The sequence below is a fragment of the Nerophis lumbriciformis genome, linkage group LG34, assembly GCF_033978685.3.
Source record: "Nerophis lumbriciformis linkage group LG34, RoL_Nlum_v2.1, whole genome shotgun sequence".
NCBI classification, from domain to species: Eukaryota; Metazoa; Chordata; class Actinopteri; order Syngnathiformes; family Syngnathidae; genus Nerophis; species Nerophis lumbriciformis.
The window spans coordinates 15,632,197-15,652,853 of NC_084581.2; the positions used below are offsets into that span (position 1 = coordinate 15,632,197).

General features: G+C 40.4%; 2 protein-coding genes across 3 annotated transcripts in view; one reads left to right on the top strand and one right to left on the bottom strand.

The window, feature by feature from the left end:
* adcy3b (adenylate cyclase 3b) overlaps nt 1-20,657 on the top strand; it is an 88,176-nt gene that overhangs the window by 43,496 nt on the left and 24,023 nt on the right. Inside the window, exons 1-2 of one of the 2 annotated variants that reach the window (XM_061929921.2) lie at nt 19,156-19,780; nt 19,942-20,091. The exons of the other annotated variant lie outside the window; for it this stretch is intronic. Coding sequence (XP_061785905.2) covers nt 19,160-19,780; nt 19,942-20,091 — 771 coding nt within the window. The 5' untranslated portion in view covers nt 19,156-19,159. Of the gene's footprint in view, nt 1-19,155; nt 19,781-19,941; nt 20,092-20,657 lie in introns of those variants that run through there. 2 annotated transcript variants of the gene reach the window in all.
* naga (N-acetylgalactosaminidase, alpha) lies at nt 1,993-14,326 on the bottom strand. The gene is made up of 9 exons (XM_061929923.2): nt 14,173-14,326; nt 12,544-12,700; nt 12,329-12,469; nt 7,595-7,806; nt 7,440-7,534; nt 7,216-7,377; nt 5,251-5,448; nt 5,033-5,173; nt 1,993-2,986 (listed from the first exon to the last, which is right to left on the bottom strand). The coding sequence occupies exons 2-9, from the start codon at nt 12,696-12,698 to the stop codon at nt 2,783-2,785; spliced, it is 1,308 nt and encodes a 435-aa protein (XP_061785907.2). The 5' UTR covers nt 12,699-12,700; nt 14,173-14,326; the 3' UTR covers nt 1,993-2,782.

Consider the following 20,657-nt stretch of genomic DNA (forward strand, 5'->3'; position numbering starts at 1 on the left):
AGGGCAACGTCGACAATGGCTTTGCCTTTTAACAACACTCAGTAAACGTTTGTGAACTGAGGAGACCAATTTTTGAAGCTTTTTAGGTGAAATGATTTTCCATTCTTGCTTGATGTACAGCTTAAGTTGTTTAACAGTCCGGGGTCTCCGGTGTGGTATTTTAGACTTCATAATGCGCCACACATTTTCAATGGGAGACAGGTTTGGACTACAGGCAGGCCAGTCTAGTACCCGCACTCTTTTACTATGAAGCCATGCTGTTGTAACACGGGGCTTGGCATTGTTATGCTGAAATAAGCAGGGGCGTCCATGGTAACGTTGCTTGGATGGCAACATATGTTGCTCCAAAGCCTGTATGTACCTTTCAGCAATAATGGCGCCTTCACAGATGTGTAAGTTACCCATGTCTTGGGCACTAATACACCCCCATACCATCACAGATGCTGGCTTTTCAACTTTGCGCCTATAACAATCCGGATGATTATTTTCCTCTTTGGTCCGGAGGACACGACGTCCAGTTTCCAAAAAACAACATGTGGAATCATCAGACCACAGAACACTTTTCCACTTTGCATCAGTACATCTTAGATGAGCTCGATTCTGGGTTTTGATGATAAATGGCACCCCTGTTCTAAATTTCCCATATAGGTTTGAATGTGTGAACGCTTGTCAATATGTGCTCCGTGATTGGACAGTCCAGGCTGTATACCTCGCCTTCCACCCCTGAAATCAGCCGGGATAGGCTCCAGCTCACCTGTGGCAATTATGAGGACAATGTATGGCCTCAAACGTTTGGACCTCGCCTACCCAAGATGGTGCCCCCCTAAGCCTGCCAGGCACTTAATCAGGCCACTGAGTGTGTGTGTGTGTGTGTGTGTGTGTGTGTGTGTGTGTGTGTGTGTGTGTGTGTGTGTGTGTGTGTGTGTGCGTGCGTGCAATACTCATATGTGCAAAGTCCTCAGGGGTCCTTTCATCTAGATTTCACTTGGGGTGGGTGGGGGGATGCGCGAGGCAGACAGCGTGACCAGCAGCGTGTGGCGGATGAGGAAAGTGGGGGGGCCACATAATAGAATAGGGGAGCAGGAAGACTGGCAAGTCTGATCCCTGCAGCTGTGGGCCTACGTGAGCTTCTGCAGGACTGCTCCAAAGAAGCCTCCCTCCCTCGTGTGCACCTGTACTAATAGACTGTCTATACCCCCTTTTCCTTTCCTTTGGGTGCCATCCTTTTTACACAGGGCGCTAACGCCATCAGTGTGAAACAGCAGCTTTATCTGCATCTGCATGCGCTTTAAAATGCTACTACTTTTTTATCTAAGCACAATTACAACATTGGTTCTGATGCTGCCGTGTTATGCAATACAGTGAAATTGCTGTGGCTGTAGGAACTCTCATTATTATTTGTAATCAACACCCCAAGATGGCAGTAGCTGCAGTTGAAGAGCTACATTTTCCTTGATGGATCTTTGTGTTTCCTTGCCGCTTTCCCCATGTCATGATAAAGCTGCCAGTGCGGAACCTTGACATTGAGACACCGCGCCTTTAATTTGCACGCAGGAGCGCTCATGTGACCCGCCCCCCTCCGCTCCCCCCACAACAGTGGCCGTGCACGGGACACTTAGGCCAAGGTCATAGATGGTCACATGGTGCACAGGAGGAAGTAGAATGACAAAGTTCAACGAGTTAGACAATGTTGTGTGACAAGTCAAAAGGGGACAGCAGAGGACGTGAAAGCACAAGAAAGAGATAAAGGGTCCAAAATGGCCTTGTGCGCCTCAGCAGGTGCACTTTTTGGCAGGAAGGTGATGTCACGTCCACATTCTCGCCTAAAGAACAGCACTGACCTCTGCTGGTTAGACTTGGTATAGCAGTTCAGTCAGCAGCTAAACTCTTTGCCTTTTATTTGGCTTTTGAGAAGCAAATATGTGATGATAACCATAGAAAGAGGAAAGGACGGTCAATGTCTCAGCTAAAGCTAACATAGACATAAAACACTTCTTTGTTTATGATGTATCTATTTATTTATTCAACATTTACACAATACAAAGATAAGTATTTTTACCGTAAATACTCCAATCAACACCCCCACTCAATTAACAGCCATGACTCTTAGAGGCACCGAGTGTGTGGACTACAAACACAAATAACTCAAATTGGATCAAAAAACATTGGCATCAGCAGCTGTGGCTGTGGGCAACCTCCCAATGTTGTTTTTAGAAACTTCACAAAATTGTTGCATTTGAAGAATCACGAGTTGTCAGCATCCAGTAGCTTTTAACTATGTTAGCGCTACTTAGCCATCATCAGCGCTATCAATGCTGAGCAGTTTTCACCTTACCGCAATTACGACATTGGTTATGTTGCTGCATGACATTTGTTCATGGCCACGTGGTCAAAGAGAGCTGTGTTTTTTCTTTCCACTTGCTTTAATAATCTGAAAAAATCAATTAAATTTTTTTTTTTTTTTTCATATTTAGAATACAACAGCCTCTGCACGTTACATAGCTGCACACCCCGGCTAAAATTAGAGCATTTACAGTAAAACAAATATATTGTATTCTTTTAAAATGCCCAAACCAACATTTTTAGATGGGCGATCAGCAGCTCAAACTAAAAAAATCAGAAGAAAACAATTGATCACATTAGTTCATACTAAATGTGCAGAACTCGGACTTCATGGTGTTGCATAATTATAAAGCCAGGTCAACTTCAGTCAAGTAGATGGAGGTCATTTCAAATCACATGGTCTTGACAGTCCATCGGGGATTAACATCCTGACGCCGTTTTAGAGGAAGACAGGCGGAATGACGTTGCTCAGGTCGTCCCGGGCAAGTCCTCGCAGTCGGGCGTTACTAAGAAACTGATGGAGGCGGTTGGCTTTGGCGGGCGCAGAGACGTACCACATGACCACACCTGTGGGGTTCACGGACACCACGAAGCTGGTGGACTCCTTCAGGGTCATGGTCGTCTCGGAGAAGACGTCATGTACCTGAGACGTGGAGAACTTTTAGCTGTTTTTTGACAATTTATTTTGTAATCTCTTAATTCTAACATTATTCTATTTATGACCTCCCTTAAACTGCAGTTTGACATTATTAAAAAAATACCAGGATGTTGGCTTTTAATTTTTAGATTAGTGTCAGAAAAATACAGGATACATTTTTTAATGTTGATTTTTGCATTGATTTTTTAAATTGTTGCTCAGATTAAGTTAGTGTAAAAATGGCGAGGAAAAAGAAAGAAAGAAACTACAAGTGGGGGCATATTAATTTTTTTAAATGAAATCTATTTTGAAAAGTTTAAATACACGTGATTACATTTTATCAATAATACCATACTTTTTTTCTAAAAAAAAAAAAAAAAGACATGTCTTCTTATACAAAATCAGTGAAGTTGGCACGTTGTGTAATTCGTAAATAAAAACAGAATACAATGATTTGCAAATCCTTTTCAACTTATATATTCAATATATCTTGTCTTTGCAGTCACCACTGCAAAGACAAGATACTTAACGTTCGAACTGAGAAACCAATTTTTTTTTTGAAAATAATCATTAATTTAGAATTTAATGGTAGCAACACATTGCAAAAAAGTAAGGAGACCCATTTTTGAAGCTTTTCAGGTGGAATTATTTCCCATTCTTGCTCGATGTACAGCTTAAGTTGTTCAACAGTCCGGGCTTCATATTGCGGCACACATTTTCAATGGGAAACAGGTCTGTACTACAGGCAGGCCAGTCTAGTACCCACACTCTTTTACTATGAAACCACGCTGTTGTAACACGTGGCTTGGCATTGTCTTGCTGAAATAAGCAGGGGCGTCCATAATAATGTTGCTTGGATGGCAACATAAGTTGCTCCAAAACCTGTATGTACCTTTCAGCATTAATGGTGCCTTCACAGATGTGTAAGTTACCCATGCCTTGGGCACTAATACACCCCCATACCATCACAGGTGCTGCCTTTTGAACTTTGCGCCTATAACAATCCGGATGGTTCTTTTTCTCTTTGGTCCAGAGGACATGACGTCCACAGTTTCCAAAAACAATTTGAAATGTGGACTCGTCAGACCACAGAACACTTTTCCACGTTGCATCAGTCCATCTTAAATGAGCTTGGGCGCAGCAAAGCCGGCGGCGTTTGTGGGTGTTGTTGATAAATGGCTTTCGCTTTGCATAGTCGAGTTTTAATTTGCACTTACAGATGTAGCCACAAACTGTAGTTACTGACAGTGGTTTTCTGAAGTGTTCCTGAGCCCAAGTGGTGATATCCTTTACACACTGATGTTGCTTTTTGATGCTGTACCGCCTGAGGGATCGAAGGTCCGTAATATTATCGCTTACGTACAGTGATTTCTACAGATTCTTTATACCTTTTTATGATATTACGGACCGTAGATGGTGAAATCCCTAAATTCCTTGCAATAGCTCGTTGAGAAATGTTGTTCTTAAACTGTTCGACAATTTGCTCACGCATTTGTTCACAAAGTGGTGACCCTCGCCCGAACCTTGTTTGTGACTGACTGAGCATTTCATGGAAGCTGCTTTTATATCCAATCATGGCACCTACCTGTTCCCAATTAGCCTGTTCACCTGTGGGATGTTCCAAATAAGTGTTTGATGAGCATTCCTCAACTTTCTCAGTCTTTTTTGCCACTAGTGCCAGCTTTTTTGAAACATGTTGCAGGCATCAAATTCCACATGAGCTAATATTGGCAAAAACTTACAAAGTTTTCCATGTTTGAACATTAAATATATAGTTTTTGCAGTCTATTCAATTAAATATAGGTTGAAAAGGATTTCCAAATCATTCGTATTTTGTTTTTATTTACGATTTACGCAACGTGCCAACTTCACTGGTTTTGGGGTTTGTAGTTGGGGCTCAGAGAAGACTATCAACCTATTATTTGTTATTTCATTCATTTAAAAAATATCCTTCATTTTGTCTTTGAAAATAGTTTTCCTAAATCAGGTGTTAGAAAAAGAATGGTCATCTTACATTCAGGACAACTTGGTAACAAATAAAGGGTTCCAGACCTTGTAGCTGCCTGTGGTGTAGTTCAGTTTGCCGAGGGCGGTCTGGTAGCGATACGGCATGTCAGTTCGGCGACTGAAGAACACCAAGGCGCTGGCGTCGTTGGACAACTGCCGCCAAAACACCTCAATGCCGCTCTTCTCCTGGCGGGAAAAGAAGAAGCGCCTTGGAGTTAGAAGGCAGCGAAGGAAGTCAGCCGACCAAGCAGTGCGAGCAGCACCTTAAGTATGCGTCGCCCCTGAAGGCCCAGAGGGTCCTGGTTGATCCCGATGGCCATTTTGTTCTGCAGGATGTTGCGAGCCCCTCCGCTGATGCTGCGCAGGTCATTGGACATAAAGAGGGGAGCGGCCATGATTGCCCAGAAAGCCATCTGTGCGCGGGACTGATCCATGCTGAGGCCAAAGTCGCCAATGATGAGCTAGAAGAACATTTGAACATTTAGAAATATTGATAAGGATAGCTAAATTACCCAAATATTAAGAACAGCCTCCTTATCCTAAAAGATTGGCAGCTGTGGCTGTAGGTAACCTCTTGATGTTTTTTTTCCTAAGTTACATCCACAAAATGGCAGAAGCTGTATCTGAAGAGTAATGAGTGGTAAGTATCAAGGAACTTTATCTAGGTCCGTATGCACTTAAAATGCTGAAACTGTGAAAAATAAAACTCACACGTCTTATACAGCAATAATAATGCTGACTTAAAGGCCTACTGAAATGCGATTTTCTTATTTAAACAGGGATAGCAGGTCCATTCTATGTGTCATACTTGATCATTTCGCAATATTGCCATATTTATGCTGAAAGGATTTAGTAGAGAACATTGACGATAAAGTTCGCAACTTTTGGTCGCTGATAAAAAAGCCTTGCCTGTACCGGAAGTAGCAGATGAGTAGCGTGACGTCACAGGTTGTGGAGCTCCTCACATCTGCACATTGTTTACAATCATGGCCACCAGCAGCGAGAGCGATTCGGACCGAGAAAGCGACGATTTCCCCATTAATTTGAGCGAGGATGAAAGATTCGTGGATGAGGAAAGTGAGAGTGAAGGACTAGAGGGCAGTGGGAGCGATTCAGATAGGGAAGATGCTGTGAGAGGCGGGTGGGACTTGATATTCAGCTGGGAATGACTAAAACAGTAAATAAACACAAGACATATATATACTCTATTAGCCACAACACAACCAGGCTTATATTTAATATGCCACAAATTAATCCCGCATAACAAACACCTCCCCCCTCCCGTCCATATAACCTGCCAATACAACTCAAACACCTGCACAAAACACTCAATCCCACAGCCCAAAGTACCGTTCACCTCCCCAAAGTTCATACAGCACATATATTTCCCCAAAGTCCCCAAAGTTACGTACGTGACATGCACATAGCGGCACGCACGTACGGGCAAGCGATCAAATGTTTGGAAGCCGCAGCTGCATGCGTACTCACGGTACCGCGTCTGCGTATCCAACTCAAAGTCCTCCTGGTAAGAGTCTCTGTTGTCCCAGTTCTCCACAGGCCAATGGTAAAGCTTGACTGTCATCTTTCGGGAATGTAAACAATGAAACACCGGCTGTGTTATCCGGCACAACAGTCAGGGGGTGCATTCTACGGCGGGGGTGCGTTATCCGGCATAACACCTGCCGCAATACACCGCTTCCCACCTACAGCTTTCTTCTTTGCTGTCTCCATTGTTCATTGAACAAATTGCAAAAGATTCACAAACACAGATGTCCAGAATACTGTGGAATTTTGCGATGAAAACAGACGACTTAATAGCTGGCCACCATGCTGTCCCAAAATGTCCTCTACAATCCGTGACGTCACGCGCAGACGTCATCATACCGAGACGTTTTCAGCAGGATATTTGGCGCGAAATTTGAAGTTGCACTTTAGTAAGCTAACCCGGCCGTATTGGCATGTGTTGCAATGTAAGATTTCATCATTGATATATAAACTATCAGACTGTGTGGTCGGTAGTAGTGGGTTTCAGTAGGCCTTTAACAGTTTGTGGCTTACTATTCATTTATCCCTTTCTCATGCGCTCCAATTATTCTCATGAATTGAGAAAATGTTTTAAAGCCTCTCTCCACATAGCGTCTGCATCCTCTTTGCGCTTTACCTAAAATAAATGCCCTGCTATATAATTGGAACATTTACATGATGATAATATTTTAAGAGTCTCAGACCATATCCGGGTCGTTCCATCTTCCCGGCCCGGCCACAGCAATCAGGACCTCCTGGTTTTCAAAAAACCAATTCACGATGTTCAAGACACTTTCCCATGAGTCCTGAATGTCGCCATAGTTGCGCCACAGGTTGCAGGTCTTGGCCAACAGACTGTAATCCACCTGCAAATACCAAATAATGCTTAAATAAGTGCAAAAACATTGTCAGGTGATATTAGCAGTACCTTGGGTGGCAGCCCACCTTGGTAGGCGGGCCAGCTGCAGGAGTAGGCAATGGGACGACCCGTTGCGTTCAAAGCCTTGGACATTTGAGGGTAGCCTATGCAGAAGGAGGAACTAATGAAATAGGATCTATCTAGAAAGACGCCCATCTCCTTACCTTGTTCTTGCTCAGTGGCGTTGGAATAGCAGCCATCAAACTTCAACATGTCCACCTCCCAGTCGGCAAACGTCTGAGCGTCGATCTCAATCTTGTTCAGCGGCGTGCCAGGGTAGCCCCCGCAAGTGTGCGTGCCCATGTCACCGTAGATGCCCAGCTTGAGTCCACGATCATGCATGTAGCGGGACAGCTGGCTGATTCCACCAGGGAACCTGGAAGAGAAAAGCAGGCAAATCAGCAAATTATACTGTTTTATATCATATTGTAATATGTTATACTGTATATATTATACTGTTATATATTATACTGTATATATTACACTGCATACATTATACTGTTATATATATTATACTGTCATATATTATACGATTATATATATTATACTGTTATATATTACACTGTATACATTATACTGTTATATAGATTATACTGTCATATATTTTACTGTTACATATATTACACTATTATACTGTTATATATATTATACTGTCATATATTATACGGTTATATATATTATACTGTTATATATTACACTGTATACAATATACTGTTACATAGATTATACTGTCATATATTATACTGTATACATTATACTGTTAAAAAAATTATACTGTCATATATCCATCCATCCATTTTCTACAGCTTGTCCCTTTTGGGGTCGTGGGGGGTGCTGGAGCCTATCTCAGCTGCATTCGGGCGGAAGGCGGGGTACACCCTGGACAAGTCGCCACCTCATCACAGGGCCAACACAGATAGACAACATTCACACTCACATTCACACACTAGGGCCAATTAAGTGTTGCCAATCAACCTATCCCCAGGTGCATGTCTTTGGAGGTGGGAGGAAGCGGGAGTACCCGGAGGGAACCCACGCAGTCACAGGGAGAACATGCAAACTCCACACAGAAAGATCCCGAGCCCGGGATTGAACTCAGGACTACTCAGGACCTTCGTATTGTGAGGCACATGCACTAACCTCTGAGCCACCATGCTGCCCTGTCATATATTATACTGTTATATATATTATACTGTCATATATTATACTATTATATATCATATAGGGGCAGCAATGCTCGGTTGGTAGAGCAACCGTGCCAGCAACTTGATGGTTCTAGGTTCGATCCCTGATTCTGCCATCCTCGTCACAGCTGTAAAGCGCTTTGAGCCACTGGACAAAAGCGCTATATAAATATAATTCATAATATATTGTCATATATTAATTATACTGTTATATATTATACAGTTATATATCACATTATTATATATTATATTGTCATATATTATAATGTTATATGATACTGTTATATATTATAATGTCAAATATCATACTGTTATATATTATACTGTCATATATTATACTGTCATATATCATACTGTTATATATCATACTAATATATAATATACTGTGATATATTATACTAATATATATTATACTGTTATATATCACATTGTTATATAATATACTGTTATATATTATATTGTCATATATTATACTGTTATATATTATATTGTCATATATTATACTGTTAAATATCATACTTTCATATATTATATATTGTCATATCAGTCAATCAATCAAAGTTTACTTACATAGCCCTTAATCACAAAAGTCTCAAAGGGCTGCACAAGCCACAACAACATTCTCGGCTCAGATCTTACATCTTATATTATACTTTTATATATTGTACTGTCATATACTATGTCATATAGATACTGTTATATATTGTAATGTCATATACCATACTGTTATCTATTATACTGTTATATATTGTACTGTCATATACTATGTCATATAGATACTGTTATATATTGTAAAGTCATACATCATACTGTCATATTATACTTTTATATATTATAATGTCATATATTATACTGTTATATATCATATTGTCATATATTATACTGTTATATATTAAGTCATATATTATACGGTTAGTATAATATATGAGGCGGTATAGCTCGGTTGGTAGAGTGGCCGTGCCAGCAACTTGAGGGTTCCAGGTTCGATCCCCGCTTCCGCCATCCTAGTCACTGCCGTTGTGTCCTTGGGCAAGACACTTTACCCATCTGCTCCCAGTGCCACCCATACTGGTTTAAATGTAACTTAGATATTGGGTTTCACTATGTGAAGCGCTTTGAGTCACTAGAGAAAAAGCGCTATATAAATATAATTCACTTCACTTCACTACAGTTAGATATTATACTGTCACATATACTGTTGTATATCATATTGTCATATACTGTCATATTATATTGTTATATAATATACTGTCATATATTATACTGTTTTATATCATATTGTCATATATGATACTGTTATATTTTATAATGTCACATATTATACTGTTACATATTATAATGTCATGTATTATACTGTTATGTATTATACTGTTATATATTATACTGTATATATTATACTGTTATATACTATACTGTATATATTATACTGTATACATTATACTGTACATGTTATACTGTTATATATATTATACTGTTATATATCATATTGTCATATTAATTATACTGTTATATATTATACTGTCATATTATACTGTTATATATCATATTGTCATATATTAATTATACTGTTATATATTATATTGTCATGTATTATACTGTTATATATGGTACTGTTATATATTATATTGTCAAATATCATACTGTTATATATGATACTGTTAGATATTATACTGTCATATATTATACTGTTATATATTATACTAATATATATTATACTGTCATGTATTATACTAAAATATAATTCTACTGTTTTATAATATACTGTTATATATTATATTGTCATATATTATACTGTTATATATTATATTGTCATATACTATACTGTTAAATATCATATTGTCATATATTATACTGTCATATCAGTCAATCAATCAATCAAAGTTTACTTACATAGCCCTTAATCACAAAAGTCTCAAAGGGCTGCACAAGCCACAACAACATTCTCGGCTCAGATCTCACATCTTATATTATACTGTTATATATTATACTGTCATATATTATATTGCTATATATTATATTGTCATACTTTTTACTGTCATATATTATACTGTCATATTAAAGTATTGCGGTATATATTATGTCATATAATATACTGTTATATATCATATTGTCATATATTATACTGTTATATATTGTACTGTCAAATACTATAATGTCATATAGATACTGTTATATAGTGTAATGTCATATATCATACTGTCATATATTATACTGTTTAATATTATACTGTTATATATTATATTGTCATATATTATACTGTTATATACTAAGTCATATATCTGTGTTGGCCCTGCGGTGAGGTGGCGACTTGTCCAGGGTGTACCCCACCTTCTGCCCGTGTGCAGCTGAGATAAGCTCCAGCACCCCCCCGCCACCCCAAAAGGGACAAGCTGTAGATACGGTATAAAACGAAAACTTGTGAGTGTAGTTTTCTTCTGGCGTTTTAGCGTTGGCCGGGTCTGTAAATAAACTACATCTCCGGGAACGGAAAGATGTGGGCATTGAACGCCACAAGCAAGAAGTGAAGTGTGTTCGTACTCGTAGATAACATGAATTGTTTTTTGGACATTAAATCTGTCCGTGACTGGTTGAGTTTGTCAGTTTGCTCACAAACAGACAAACAAGTCCAGGCCAAAACATAACCTCTTTGGCGGGGGTAAGAAAGTCTGCGTTCTGCAAAGCAAAGCGCACCACTTTCCTTTTGAGCGTTTCAAAAGGCGACACAGAGCCAGCCGGTCGCGGGGCAGTGATCTCACGGTGTGAGATCACAAAAAAAAATGTATGCAGGAAATTAGAGTAAACTAAAAAGCTACTTGATACATCCTTAAGCCATCCATCTATTTTTCAACTGCTTGTCCGTCGATGTCGTGAGGCGGAAGGCAGGGCTGGACAAGTCGCCACCTCAAACCGTCAAACAGAAAAGGTATTTGAAGCCAGCAAAGCCAAACATCAGTTTGAGGTATTTACATTATTAAAAGTTATATTGTTAGTTTACTTTTCTGAGAAACAACAATTTAAAGACAGATATAAAAAAAATACCACTGTAGAGGACAATGATTCTCATAATGTAAAAGTTGAAAGGCACTAAACTGAACATTATTGTTTTACATTTGTTACAGTGAATGTTTACATTGTCCCTTTATAGACATCAGAGGTATTCTTTTAAATATTTTCTTGAAAAAGTAGATGTTCCTTCACAATTATTTGCACTTAGAAATAATTGTTTGTGGTAAAATAATATGATTAGAATATTTTAGCATTATTTTTGTGTTCGATTACAGTAATAAACATTCCTGCCACTTCATTTTTACCAAGGTTTTTGGGGGGATATATACCACAATAATATCATACTGTGGTCTTAATACTGTAGTGATATCAAACCATGATATTTTGATACCTAGTATTTATTTTTCTAATCAGCCTGATCAAATCTTAAAAGTTTGTGTTAAATTCTAATCTTTTTGATTAACACAAGGTTTCACATCCTTTGACAAGGTTGTTAAAATGTAATTAGGTTACTAGATATACAAAATGAATATAATTCAAATCAAGAGTAAGATTACTAATTCACTGTGAATATCTGGTCTCAATGTTGTCTTATGTGGACGTGAGCTGAAGTCAAGCTGCTGACTCAGTGTTTTTATTGTCTGTCATGAGACTGTCACACCTGCACTAAAGGTTTTATTGACTTACAGGATTACACTGTCAGTCTACCTCTTTGGGTCAGCCTGGAGCCGCCCGTGCTCGTCCCTCTGCATGGACGCCCAGCAGTCATCGATGTTGACATAAACGTAGCCCAGCTCCCTCCAGCCATCCTCTGACAGTCTGTCGGCCATGTCGGTGAACAACTTCTCACTGGACAAGAAGAGCGCAGACATTTTAGTTGGGAGTTCACACTGAGAAAACGCTTGAGTGCGGTTCCTACTTGCCTGATGCAGTTTTTTGGGTCGTGTTCGCAGTCAATGTCGCAGCGGAACCGTTCCCACGCCAACCAGCCCATCGGGGGTCTCCTCATCAACCCGTTGTCCAAGGCAACGGTGGCAATGAGGAGCGTAGATGCGAACACAGGCACAGTCAAATGCATCCCTGTTGAAGAGAAGTTTGTTTTGACCCCTGAGTAAGGGCTAATTCTCATATTTGCACCACACCCTATCATGTTTAAATATGTATCATAATATTTGCACTACTCGATATGGATTGATTGATTGAGACTTTTATTAGTAGATTGCACAGTGAAGTACATATTCCGTACAATTAACCACTAAATGGTAACACCCAAATAAGTTTTTCAACTTGTTTAAGTCGGGGTCCACTCATGATACAGATATATACTATCAGATATATACTATCATCATAATACAGTCATCACACTGTCATATCATGTTTATATCCATAGTGGCCCCACTATGTGTTAATACTTGGTCCTTGGGTTTAGTTTTTCCAGAAGGCAACGGAAAGTTGGCTCGGGCGAGACGGAAATGTGAGTAGATATTTTTATTTTTTACACTAACAAAGGACAGAAAAAGAAGCAAACAAAAGGCGCGCACAGTGGCGGAAAACAAACTATGAAACCAAAAAGACGTATAGCACAAAGGCAGAAACTGTGAACAATGAAACACACTAACTGTGGCATTAATAAACAAAAAACTTACTTGGCATGGACTAAAGGAGCAGCATGAACGATGGACATGAAAACAAGTGTGTCAGGAATGTGCAGAGCATAAATGTGGAATGTCGCCAGGCAGACAAACTGAAAACAATGAACTTAAATACTATAGACATGATTAGTGAAAACAGGTGCGTGACTCAAAACGTGAAACAGGTGCGTGACGTGACAGGTGAAAACTAATGGTTGCTATGGTGACAAAACAAACAAAAGTCCACAAACAAAACCGAACATGACTAAAACAAAACATGATCACACAGACATGACACTATGGACTGGACTCTCACACTATTAACTAGATCCACTCGACGTCCATTGTACCGGTCACCCAAGGGGGTCCCCACATCTGCGGTCCCCTCCAAGGTTTCTCATTGTAGCCCATTGGGTTGAGTTTTTTCTTGCCCCGATGTGGGATCTGAGCCGAGGATGTCGTTGTGGCTTGTGCAGCCCTTTGAGACACTTGTGATTTAGGGCTATATAAATAAACTTTGATTGCTGTGTTTGGTATAATGTATCATCATATTTTACCCATCAATATCATGTTTACATGTCATGTATTACCATATTTGCAGTACTCCATGTCATGTTTACACTGCATATTGGCACATGGACATATTTGCACATTGTCTAATATTTTCTATTTAGATCGTTACTCTATTCACATTCTACAATTGTTGCATCTAAATTCTTTGTACGGAGTATACAACAGTAAAACTATTCGAATCTGCATGAAATCACGATTCAGTGGATTGAGTGTTTTAAAGCCCACCGGCATCACGTTACTTTCCTTGATTAACTTATTTGAAGCGCCGATTGATAATTAAAACGAATTATCAAACAACTATAGCATTTTTATATAGTGATTCTGAATGCCCGCATGTGATAAACTTACCGGCGCTGAGGTAACCAGAAAGAGGAAGTCAAGAGGGTGCGTTCAAGTCCCGGCGTCTGTTTTTTTATAGCGGTTTGCCCACCTTACTTCGTCCTGTTAAACACATAAATTACAATAGAAAAGTGCCGGAAGAGGTTTCATAGTGTCCTTTTTTTTAAACGCGGAAGTCACATGACGCAGCAACTTGTGTCAGCTGACCAGTCTTCTCCACTAGAGAGGAAGCCGCGTTCTATTACGGTTGCATTGGGTGCTGTGTCGCAGGAAATTCGGCCGCCATCTTGAACCGGTCGTCTACTCCTCTTTGAGCAGCAGAAAGAAGAAGGAAGAACACAATGTATCCTTGCACAAATTGGCGGTAAACAAACATAATTACGTTTCTCAAGTAAGAATGAATATTACTATTGGTTATATTTTGCGAATCCAATATTGTGTACTGTATATTAGACTTGGACTTCCTTTTTATTGTCATTCAAATTTGAACTTTACAGTACAGATAAGAACAACATTTTGTTGCATTAGCTCGTTGTAGTAAAGGATAAAAGAGCAATAAGGTGCAGATATAAATAAATAGATTACTGTACAGATAAATATATTGCTTTTGTTTTTGATGAGCACACCATCATCAAAAACATCCCGCTGCCTGCATGGCTAAACGCGGCAACTGCGCATGCTCTTCACTACTGTGGCACACTGGGTAATGGAGTTCTTATGTTACCTAGTTCATAACATCACATTGTAGATGGCCTTAGGCCATCTAGAAGACCTTACTGACAACAACTCGTGATCTGATTGGCTATCCGAACTGTCTATCAACTGTATGTCCCCGTTCACTTACAGTGCACGGACGCCAGCATTGTTGATTCTGAAGGCTTAGGGCAGATTTGGTACAGCATGGCAACATAAACTAGCTGAATTCTGATTGGATAAAAACTCTGTAACCTAAAAACAACAGCGCTGTGATGGAGCATAATATGACATTAAGAGAAAATAAATACTTTTAGATATTTAGGGAAAGTAAATTGAGTATAAATTGGAAGGATTGTTTTATAAACATCTGTGCCATGCCTCCATGGTTTGATTCAAAATGTCCATGTCAAAAACTTGCATGACTTGTGACCTCAGGATGCAGCAGACAGGAAGACGTGCAGGTAAGACAAGCATTTTAATTATGAACACATGGGATGTATAGAACAGCAACGCGTACCGCTAACAAAGTCTGTAACATAAATAAATCCTCAGCCCTGACTTAAGGGGGGGGCAGGCATTTTTTTACTTATTTGTTTTATTTTTATTTATTTTTTTGTTCTGTCCAGCTACTCAGGCAAATCATATTGTTTATGTAGATGCCCATATCGGCAGTACAAATTTACTTTACAAAAGAGAAGTGTGGGATACTTCTTTTGTTGCATTATTTGTATTTGACTTTATTAAATTGATTTATATTATTATTTGGTGCAGTCGGGCTGGATGGAGCAGGAGGGGATAGAAAGACAAAAAAAAGGAAGACAGAGGGGGAAATTGTGAGGACAAGAGGTGTATCAGACAGAAAGACAACAACAACAATAGAACAACACCAGTAAATAGGCAGAGGCAGGCATTTATAGCTGCCTGATTGGCAACCAAGACCAGGCGTGCCCAGGCTGCCGATCAGTAACAGGGAAAAGCGTTCAGGGAGACAGACAGAAAGTAGAACTGTAACTAGGACCGCCAAACAGAAAATGGAAACATGACAACCTGTGAGACCTGACGTGACAAGTCACATTTTGAGACGTATGCAGATCCCAAATATGCAAAACCAGGTAAGAATGGTTTTGCATAATTGGTACCATTTAAATTTTTAAATTATTAGGTAAAATCGTAGGGCTTCACGGTGGCAGAGGGGTTAGTGCATCTGCCTCACAATACGAAGGTCCTGAGTAGTCTTGGGTTCAATTCCGGGCTCGGGATCTTTCTGTGTGGAGTTTGCATGTTCTCCCCGTGACTGCGTGTGTTCCCTCCGGGTACTCCGGCTTCCTCCCACCTCCAAAGACATGCACCTGGGGATAAGTTGATTGGCAACACTAAATTGGCCCTAGTGTGTGAATGTTGTCTGTCTATCTGTGTTGGCCCTGCGATGAGGTGGCGACTTGTCCAGGGTGTACCCCGCCTTCCGCCCGATTGTAGCTGAGATAGGCTCCAGCGCCCCCCGCAACCCCAAAGGGAATAAGCGGTAGAAAATGGATGGATGGATAGGTAAAATCGTAAAATGATTAATTAAATCATTATTACAGAAATAATTAAATATTTAATAATTAAGTGATTAAATAATTAGATGTAATTTTACATTAGATACATTAATCATACATTTAATAACACATATGTATCTAATTCAAATTATAATAAATTACCGTAATTATATATTTAAGTGATTATTTAAGTATTGATTAATTTATATATGATTTTGTCCCAAACACATTGTCCCTTTGAAAGGTATTGCTGGTAAAATAGTCACGGCTGTGGTAGCCATTGTTGTATTGTTTATATTTCTCTAGTCCTGCATATATTATTAAGTTAAATTAATTATTTATTTGTTGAAAGATGGCTTGGGCCTACTACGCTACTGCACTTTAATGTTGGTCATTGTGGTGGTGCTTGATGAATGCTTGGGCCTACTGCGCTACTACACTTTGATGTTGGTCATTGTGGTGGTTCTTGATGAATACTAGGGCCTCCTGTGCTACTGTACTTAATTTTTAAATGGTTGTGGTAGCCATGATTGTGTTATTTATATTTCTCTAGTAATGCATATATTATTAAGTTAAATTAATAATTACTTTTTTTCATTGCCATGAAAATATGTTTTGATATATTGCAAGTTAATTTATTGAATTAGAAACCATCAGGGCAGCACGGTGGTAGAGGGGTCCTTGGTTTGATCCTGCGCTCGGGTTTTTTCTGTGTGGAGTTTGCATGTTCTCCTCATGATTCCCTCCGGGTACTCTGGCTTCCTCCCACCTCCAAAGACATGCACCTGGGGATAGGTTGATTGGCAACACTAAATTGGCCCTAGTGTGTGAATGTGAGTGTGAATGTTGTCTGTCTATCTGTGTTGGCCCTGTGATGAGGTGGCGACTTGTCCAGGGTCCGCCTTCCGCCCGAATGCAGCTGAGATAGGCTCCAGCACCCCCGCGACCCCGAACGGGACAAGCGGTAGAAAATGGATGGATGGATGGATAGAAACCATCATTTACATTCTGTGTAATTTACAGCACCTGTAACGAGACGTCACTCTAATACGGCTTTGAGTACGTCACTCTGACGATAGCATATAGGGGCGCACATGTGAAATTGATTGGACAAATGTCCGGTTGAGAGACTGGCGGTGAATACAGTTCTAACGTAACACTTGAGCCTTACTTTTTTGTTTATAGCTTTGTATGCAGTTAAACTCGTTTTTCGTTCACCTTGGATGTACTGTTGGATGTATATGGAATGAAGACCTTTTTGCAAATAAATCTATTTTTGAGAAACTTAAGTTGGAGTCGGAAGAGCGTTTGAAAGTGCACCACCTGTCCTGGCTCAGCCTACGGCCTTTGGTTTAGAACCTGGGAAATCTTGGAAAGGCCGATACAACGGCTTATTTTCAAAACCACACATACTGTAGGAGAAACTTTCTTAGCGGAAAAAAAAAAAGAAAAAGTTTTTCTTTATTGTTCTATTTTTTTCGAAAACTGGCAGCATGTTACCACAAACGCTAGCTATTTTAGTTAGCATACTATGTAAAATGTTCGTTTTTAAATGATGTGAGTTATTTTATTTTGAAATGTAATATACAACACAGAAAAACAATGTTTACATACAGACCACTAAACACATGGTCCAACCAGTGCTTTAATGCCATGCTTCTTTCAGCCGGTGGGGGGTGGTATGCACATTGAATCTAAAGTATGCTGTGATATACAATACAACTTTATCATCCATAATTAATGTCTAATTCTTGCCCTCGAGGATAAGCCAGCCTTAGAGTTTACAAAGTGTTGCATCTAATTAAAGGACTTCCCATGGAAACAGCCACTGCAGCAGCAGAAGGTGTAAAACCTGTTGGGACAGGTGCACTGGGAGGTGGGTTCGGGTGAACTGTGGCTCTGGGGAACAATAGGGACAGGCAACCGTGTCGTATATACTCAAATAAAACATTCATATCTATCTGTGAAAAAATCTTAAACCCTGTCTTGTGAGATTTGATTTCTTCACTGAGATGACCGAGGGGATCGGTTGTTTAATGTCTTGAAAAGTGTCTGACGCCTGGATTCTTTTGCGCGCTTCTTCGCACCATCGCATGTGTCACATCTCCCAAGGCATGGCAGTTACTTTGGTTTCATCATAGCAACAGTAATACAGCATGCTGCCAACAAAGAGGGAGGAGGAGATGTGGTCGAGAGAAAGACTGAATAACATCAGAATAACAACAAGTGTTTTTAGGGATGGCACCTCGTTTTTGAAAGATGGAAGTTGAGCATGCTCATAACTGGCAAATGGAAAGACGATATCCTGTGGTTTACTATGGCACAACTTTCCGGATTACAACTACAAGAGGCATTAGTATTTTCTGGGTATCCGCTGAGAGTGTTCCATGCTGATGAGTTTGTTCTCCAAAGGTAAGGGCTGCTGAAACTTGGAGGGATCCAAGACTGAACAGATGGTGACTTCCTAAACAGTTTTGGACTTAAGGGCCATCCATCCATTACAGGGTGGCTGGAACCTATTCTGTCTGATTTAGAGGGGGGAGGGGCTGGACTGATCATGACGAATACATGGAGTACTATACCTACGATCAATCTAAAGTCTTTAGTAAACTGTACAGGCAGGATCGTTGAATGTGAGAAGAACTTGAGATGCCTTGAGATGTGAATCCAGATCCAAAGGCACCAGTTCATCAACAATGCTGCTCCCCTAATGCTTATCAGTATTGAGTAAACCAAAAGGAAAACTTATAATCTCAGTCAAAATGTCAAACCGTGTTAGCCACGTAGACACAGAGCAGACTGTGTCCCCGGGTACCCATGACGCTGTGGTGCTCCAGCAAGGACGTGGCCTTCTACGCACCATCTGTCCAACCTTCACCCCCGACTCCTTGGAGAGACTTTACCAGAGTTACTTCAGACGGCAAAGACAGGAGAACATGCTGACACTGATGACGTCCGCCGCTTTGTTCAACAGCTTTGTCATCATCATGTGTGCAGTGGTTTACACCAAGGACAAACAGGCCATGGTGGTAGTGGCCGCAGTGGGCTTGGCTGCCGACCTAGTCTTTTACGAGTTGTACAGGCGGCAGAAGCTGCCCAAGTCAGTGGTCTCGCGGGGCGCCATTCCCTATGTTCTGTGGTTGATGGTTACCGTCCACGTTCTGTGCTACTCGGCACTCAACTACAAGCGCTTTCCCCAAGCCTGTGACTCGGTGGGCTGGCAGGCTTTTTTTAGCTTCTCCACCTTCCTGATGCTACCTCTCAACCTGGCAGCCCTTCTTCTGCTGTCAGCCCTCTCCTGTGGGGTCCACATCCTGGTGCTGGGGTTGACTGTGGCTCAGAAGTTTGAGGACAACCTGCGAGGGCCCATGCTGGTCAGGCAGGTAAATGTCTGTCAACCATCAATCATGTCCATACTTTAAAGTACCTAGCATAGGTACAGTTAATCAAATAAGTAACACAATGGTAGTTTAGGTCCGAGTAACCTTTAATGGACAGAAACAGATTGATTTAGTGACAATATCATCCCCTTATACCTTCCCAGCTCCTGGCCAACACCATGCTGTACCTGTGTGCAGCTGCAGTAGGGGTCCTGTCATACTACATGGCAGACAGGAAGTACAGGACAGCTTTTTTGGAGGCACGTCAGTCTCTGGAGGTCAAACTCACAATGGAAGAACAGAGCACCCAGCAGGTACACACGTTGAACATACACACACCCGGTAAGTATTGAACACTTTGTGCAGATGTTTGGCTCAGACACAGTTGTTCTTATTGGCCCAACACCCATCAGGGAGTTGGTCCTCAAAACATCAACCTCTGTGAAAACAAAAGCCACTTGGTACAGTTCTTTGAAGTTAGCTAATACAAATACAAAAAATACATTGTCAGTTGGTAAGCATCAGGACTCTTATCGTAAATATGTTTCCAAATAGAGATCCTCAAAAATTCAATGAACTTTATTGTCATACCAGCACGCATGAGACACATGAGATGTCACAAAATGTAGTAATCGAGGTCCCAGATTTAGCCCAGTGAGTACCACAAGAACAATAGTATGTACATAATAATTTAAATATAATATGATATAAATATGGGCAGCACGGTGGAAGAGGGGTTAGTGCGTCTGCCTTACAATACGAAGGTCCTGAGTAGTCGTGAGTTCAATCGGGATCTTTCTGTTTGGAGTTTGCATGTCCTCCCCGTGACTGCGTGGGTTCCCTCCCTTCCTCCCACCTCCAAAGACATGCACCTGGGGAT